Below are 6,306 nucleotides of genomic sequence, written 5' to 3'. Positions count from 1 at the left end.
AAATGGTTCACTGTGTCTATCAGGCACACGAGCGAGACTTGATGCCAGACTTCTTATTGTTCTCTCTTCTATACTGCCCGACCGATTCTGATTTAGAAATTGTAGAACCCGAGCATCAATCAAGTTCCTAACCTCTAAATCGGAATCAGCCGCGTGTCTGCGCCGTCGTCTGCCTGAAGAAGGGCGAACAGGTCGCTCTTGAACTGGAGTAGTAAGCACATTTGCCGAAATTTCAGGAGATGTAATTATGGGATTTTACTAAAGTATGACGTAAAGTCATGATTTTATTAAAGACACGGAGGCGAGTATTGCTTTAACCTTTCTTTACTTCTACCATAGCAGCAAAGAGAGAAAATGGTATACAAAAAAGAAACCATGGTAACAGACTCCTCCCCCTTATCCCAGTATATCCTTCCTTGTCTGTCTGAGCTCTTCCTCTTTCTTTGTGTCTCAAACAGCGCTGGTCAACCGGAACAACAGACGCCGAAACCACCGGGTAACGAAAAAACCCCTTGAACTCGTCGGCTTGGACCGCCACAACTGGACCTCCGACCGGAACTGTGTAACTCTAAAACATGAAGCCGTAAGCCTCTCAACCTAGGAAAAAAGGAAATAAGAGAAAAACCTTCTAAGAGCATAATCCAGTGCATTAGAAACATAGGATCCACCAGTTGGAAACACAGTAACAACTTTAAAATTCTGACCATACGGTAAATCAACAAAACATACTTACGTCAAAAACCCCAAGGGGTGGGTCCAGGGAGGGCAATACTCGCCTCCGTGTCTTTAATAAAATCATGACTTTACGTCATACTTTAGTAAAATCCCATAATTTTATAACAAGACACGGAGGCTCCTATTGCTTGTTTAAAGCTGAGCCACTATAGAATCAAAAGCATGCGAAGCCGGTCGGAAATAAAACTCCCGGAAAGTGGAAGATCTGGACCAATCCGCCAATCTCATAACATCCTCCAAACGAGCCCCAGATAACGTCATGGACGTAGCTGTCGCACTGCGGACCGAATGTGCCGTGAAGATAGACGTATCAATCCCGGAAAGGGATAGAATCCACTTGACCCAGCGAGATAACGTAACACTGGTAACCGGAGCAAACGGGCTGCGAAACGAAATGAATAAGTGGGGGAGAGAAAGAGACCGCAGTGGACGGGTTCTGTCCTCATACTCGCGTAAGCACGCTACAGGACGTAGCTGTGGAGAAGTCGGAAAACGGGGGTAAGAGACCGACCGGATACTGGTTTTCGTGCGACGGGAAATGTTAAAGTGGACCCCCTCCGGGGTGAAGGATCTGGCGTCCCAATCCAAAGCACGCACATCCGAAACTCTCTTACAGGAGATTAAACAGAATAAAGTGACCAATTTGGCCGATAACTGACGTAACGACAATAGCTCATTTGAGGGCCAACTGACTAGAAATTGCAAGACATCCGACACATCCCAGGTAGACGAAAACCGTGGCCGAGGTGGTCGGGCCAAACGTGAACCCTTGAGTAAACGACAGACCAGGGGGTGTTGACCCGCTGGACGGCCGTCGACACCGTTGTGTCTGGAGGAAATTGCTGACCTAAAGACATTGATGGTGCGGTAAGCCTTCCCTGCCTCAAAAAGTGAGGATAAAAAGGCTAAGATGGAATTGACAGGGGCCGTAACGGGATCCAGAGTCCGGTCGACGCACCAGCGAGACCAAGAACCCCAGGCGGCTCGATAAGCCCGTCTCGTCCCGGGCGCCCAAGCGCAGTCCAATAAGAACCTAGCTGTTCCTGAAAGTCCAGCGCCTCCTCCTGGACTCCCGATATCTTGCAAGCTAGGAGGCGTAGCGACCCGTTCTGCAGGAGTGGGTGAACTTCTCCTGCAGGCCCTTGGAGTAGTGACACCTGAGTGGGAAGGAGAAACGGAAAGTCCACTAGAAGTTCCAGGATCTGAGGGAACCAGGACTGGGTTCTCCAAAACGGAACAATCAGAACCAGGTTCGCCAACTGCTGACGAACCTGAAGGAGCACTCGTGGAATGAGCGCGAAGGGAGGGAATGCGTACATCAACGCTCCTCCCCAATGTTGAAGCAGAGCGTCCACTGCCTCCGCCAAGGGATCCGGCCTCCAGCTGAAAAACCTGGGCAGTTGGGTATTCAAACGCGAAGCGAAGAGGTCGACTGCAAAGGGACCCCACAGAGAAGAAATAGCAGAAAAAACCGTCTCGTCTAACTTCCAGTCGCTGGAGTCCGATATGTAGCGAGAACTCCAGTCCGCCAGAGTGTTGTGAAGGCCTGGAAGGTACTCGGCCACCACAGAGATGTTCCTGTCGAGACAGAATTCCCAAAAATCCTTCGCCAAATGGGTCAGAACCACCGACCGTGTGCCACCCATACAATTGACGTACCTGACCGCAGATATATCGTCCATGCGGAGCCTGATGGCTGAGCTGACCACACCATTGGCAAAACTGCGAATGGCAAACGACCCTGCTAGGAGTTCCAGGGCGTTGATGTGAAGATGGGATTCTTCTGGAGACCATGGACCGCCCGTGGACACACCACTGCAATGTGCTCCCCATCCGTGCAGGCTCGCATCGGATTCTATGATCAGATCCGGTTGGGGACCCACGATCGCTCTGCCATTCCACACTGACAGGTTGTGGATCCACCATCTCATCTCGTCCGTCGTCTCGGCATCTAATGAGACCAAATCTGCGTAAGAGGCCCCCGACCGAAGGTGAGCAATTTTGAGGCGCTGCAACGCACGATAATGGAGGGGGGCTGGGAAAATGGCCTGTATTGAGGAGGCCAGAAGTCCGATTATCCTTGCCAAATGCCGCAACGACATCTGAGGTAGGCGTAGAGCATGCTTCAACTCCTTGCGGATAGCCTTGACTTTCGAGAGTGGAAGACTGAGGGATAATTCTTCCGAGTTCACCTGGAAACCCAAGAACTCTATGGATCTGGAGGGGGTCAAACAGGATTTCTCCTGGTTGACAATGAACCCCAAGTCGGAAACGAGCGTCACCGTCAAGTGGAGGTGTCTCAACAAGAGAGCCCGTGATTGGGCCATGATCAAGATATCGTCCAGGTAGACGATCAGACGAACACCTCTGCTGCGAAGCCAAGCCACCACTGGGCGCATGATCTTGGTAAAGCACCAGGGGGCGGAGGACAGGCCGAACGGAAGGCAGGTGAAGCGCCAGGCCTGACCGTTCCACAGGAACCGCAGCAGGTCTCTTGAAGAGGGGGACACTGGGACCGTGAGATAGGCGTCTTGGAGATCTATCTTGGCCAACCAATCGCCTGGAAGGAGCAGATCCCTCAAAAGATGGATGCCCTCCATCTTGAAATGTCGGTATTGTACAAAATTGTTCAGGGCTTTCAAATTGATCACCGGGCGCATCTGGCCCCCTTTCTTTTGCACCAGGAAAATACTGCTGATGACACCCCCACGATTCTCCGGTGCGCGTTCGATCGCGCCTTTCTGCAGAAGATCCGACAATTCCCTCTGAAATTGGGACCGTGCCGCATAGGACAGTGGTACCGTAGGGGGGGCTGGGATGGAGCTCGGATCGGCAATCAGATCTATTGTGAACCCCTGCACAGTAGAAAGGACCCATTGGTCTGAGGTTATGCCTGACCACACATGAGAAAAGAATCGGAGTCTGCCCCCGACTAAATGGTCTAAAAAAGGAGGGGGACGAAGAACATAACTTACCGAATGGTCGACGGGAGCCTGGATTCCCTCGGAAACCTCGTGACCTGAAGGGAGCGCCTCGTGAGGGAAAAAAGGACGGCTGAAGTCTCTGATCCTGGAGGGATGCTCTATAATTAAAGGATCCTCTGCCGGAACCTCTGGCATGAAAGTTGGAACGGCCGGACAGTCGGCCCCTAGCACTGCCGGCCCTGTTGGAAAAACGCCCTTGAAAGACTCGACGCATCGAAGTCTGGGCTTTATCAAGAGCCGTAAAAGCTCCTACATATTTCCCTAGCTCTTTAATAAAAGAGTCGCCAAAGAGCAACCCCTGGGCGTCCTTGCCCGCTTCAGTCAATGCTAAGTTCGAGAGCTTTGGCTCGATCTTAATTAGTATTGCCTTCCGCCTTTCAATGGCGAGCGAGGTATTGGTATTACCCGCTACGCATATGGCTCGCTGGGCCCAACCTCTCAATTCTATAGGGTCTACCTGGCTACCTGCCGCGATAGCGGACTCAGCCAAATCGAAAATCTTTGCTAAAGGACCTGTAATGTCCAGTAGCTTGTCTTGGACAGCCTTCAAGGCCGCGTCTAGCCCTTTACGGGGGTTAAACCCCGTCTTCGCCAGAAACTGGACCATCTTTGGATCCACTGATGGCGTCTCGCACACTTTGTGTGGTATTAAAGGACGAGGGCACTCCGCCCGCAACTTATTACGCGATTCCTTACTAAGCGGATTGCGTATGCGAGCCTCCATATACTGCGCCACATGTGTGGCGGGCATCCATTCCGCGGAGCGGGGATGATGCAGCTCCTCGGGGTTAAACAGCGGTTCCCCAGACGGATCCAATAAGAGATCCTCTGCTGATCCCTGTTGTAGTAACGGGGCTTCCGGGTCTAGATTACGAACCGGATCCACAGCAATATCCGCCAAATCGTCCTCCACCTCATCCGTCAATTCATAGACGTTGTCATGAGTCTCCTCCTCTGACTCCCTATCAGAGTCTGACCTAGGCTCAGGTAGAGACCTGGCAGTCTTCCATGCCCGCGTTTTTTCTGCCTGGCGGGTACAAGCTCGTTTACGCGACTGAAGCGCGTTGTCTTGGGATGGGGATGGCCCATCAATCTGAGGTGTTCTGGAGACAATAGGAGGTGGTCCTGGAGGTGGGACCAAAACCTGGGTAGTAGTAGCAGGGCGCGCCATAAGGGCCTGAGATATAGACTGGGTCAATGCAGATGACATCGAACCCATGGCGGTTATAATGGCATTAGATATGGATCTTTGCAGTGCCACCTCATGGTCGTCCGGGTGGATCACCTCGGACCTCCTATCCTGCGCAGGGGAACCTTGATCTACTTGGGGGGCTTCACTAGGGGCCACAGAGGCAACGGAATTCTTTCTGACAGACATGGTGAAGTAGCAAAAGGCAGGGGTTAGTCACCCCGACCGGAGCAGCAAAAATAGCACTAGAGGAGAAAAAGAGAAAAGGGGATAATGAAGCCAGGAATCATAGCCAGCTAGTGGGTAGACGAAATGGAATAAAACAGAACTTACAAGGCTCAAGAGCAGTGGAAAAAGACCGCCAGGAGATGCGCTGTGCAGAGCGGGATGTCCGGTGTGTGCAGAGCGGGGAAACGCACAGGGACGGCGAAATCTCGCGAGATCTCGCCGTCAGTAGCAGCCGAATGCGAAAAAATGCGAAAATGCGAAAATATGCGAAAAAACGCGCGCGAAATCTCGAACTCGCGAGACTTCGGGCGAGAAGGAGAGGAAGAAGAAGCAGAAAGCGCGCGCAATGGCGGCGCAGTCTGAGGTAACGAGGGACAAGGATGACAGGGCAGAGAAACGGATCACACGGGGGGAAAGCGGGGAAGCCGCAAAAACTGTTATAAGGACAAACCCCTAGGCAGAACGGCCACAGAAGTACCTGAACGAAAAAACATATACATATATATACGTACCCTAGATAAATAAATATATATATATACAGGAGAGAAATATGTATCTACGATAAGAGTCTAATCAGAATCTAATAAAGAAACCGAACGAACCGATAATCCAAGCACATAAAAATACAAATATACCAGACCCTGAGCAATGCCACAGAGCTGGAGAGTACTTATCTGCCTGGTAGCAGCAAAGAAAGAGGAAGAGCTCAGACAGACAAGGAAGGATATACTGGGATAAGGGGGAGGAGTCTGTTACCATGGTTTCTTTTTTGTATACCATTTTCTCTCTTTGCTGCTATGGTAGAAGTAAAGAAAGGTTAAAGCAATAGGAGCCTCCGTGTCTTGTTATAAAATCATCGGTTCACTAGTATTTTCAGGAATTTCTTCTCTGGTTTCTTCTAGTGGTGCTTGAGAGACCTCTTGTGAAAGATTCCCTGTTGCTTCCGGATTTGGAGTTGAATCCGATGACAGATTATCAACCATTCTTTAAATTAAAAAAAATTATTTTAATTCTATATAAATATACATATAAATCATTTTAAATAACGTGCTAAAATTGAACAGTAGTAGAACCGCTACTTGACTGGACAGTGCATAGCACGTGCACAATGAAATAATCTAAACAAACTTAAGAAACCTGGGAAAAAAAAAGATGCGAAACTTAAAATTA

The 6,306-nt window shown here is 50.2% G+C and overlaps 1 protein-coding gene across 1 annotated transcript; it reads right to left on the bottom strand.

Moving 5' to 3' along the window:
• Positions 1 to 323: 323 nt before the first annotated feature.
• On the bottom strand, positions 324 to 5,853 carry LOC122941587. The gene is made up of 2 exons (XM_044298944.1): positions 3,409 to 5,853; positions 324 to 3,366 (listed from the first exon to the last, which is right to left on the bottom strand). Exons 1-2 carry the CDS (start codon positions 5,095 to 5,097, stop codon positions 868 to 870), a joined length of 4,188 nt encoding a protein of 1,395 aa, XP_044154879.1. The 5' UTR covers positions 5,098 to 5,853; the 3' UTR covers positions 324 to 867.
• Between the last annotated feature and the right edge of the window lie 453 nt (positions 5,854 to 6,306).

The sequence above is a fragment of the Bufo gargarizans genome, chromosome 6 (assembly GCF_014858855.1).
Source record: "Bufo gargarizans isolate SCDJY-AF-19 chromosome 6, ASM1485885v1, whole genome shotgun sequence".
In the NCBI taxonomy this organism is placed as follows: Eukaryota; Metazoa; Chordata; class Amphibia; order Anura; family Bufonidae; genus Bufo; species Bufo gargarizans.
Note: the sequence above shows the minus strand (reverse complement) of the source record. Positions and strands in the feature narration are given on the sequence as shown.

What these genes read in the sequence shown, in the direction of transcription:
- LOC122941587 (XM_044298944.1), bottom strand. Translation starts at nt 5,097, where the DNA reads ATGTCTGTCAGAAAGAATTCCGTTGCCTCTGTGGCCCCTAGTGAAGCC. An exon ending in AGTATTTTCCTGGTGCAAAA is followed by an intron (nt 3,367 to 3,408) that starts GAAAGGGGGCCA and finishes TTTGAAAGCCCT; the next exon opens with GAACAATTTTGTACAATACC.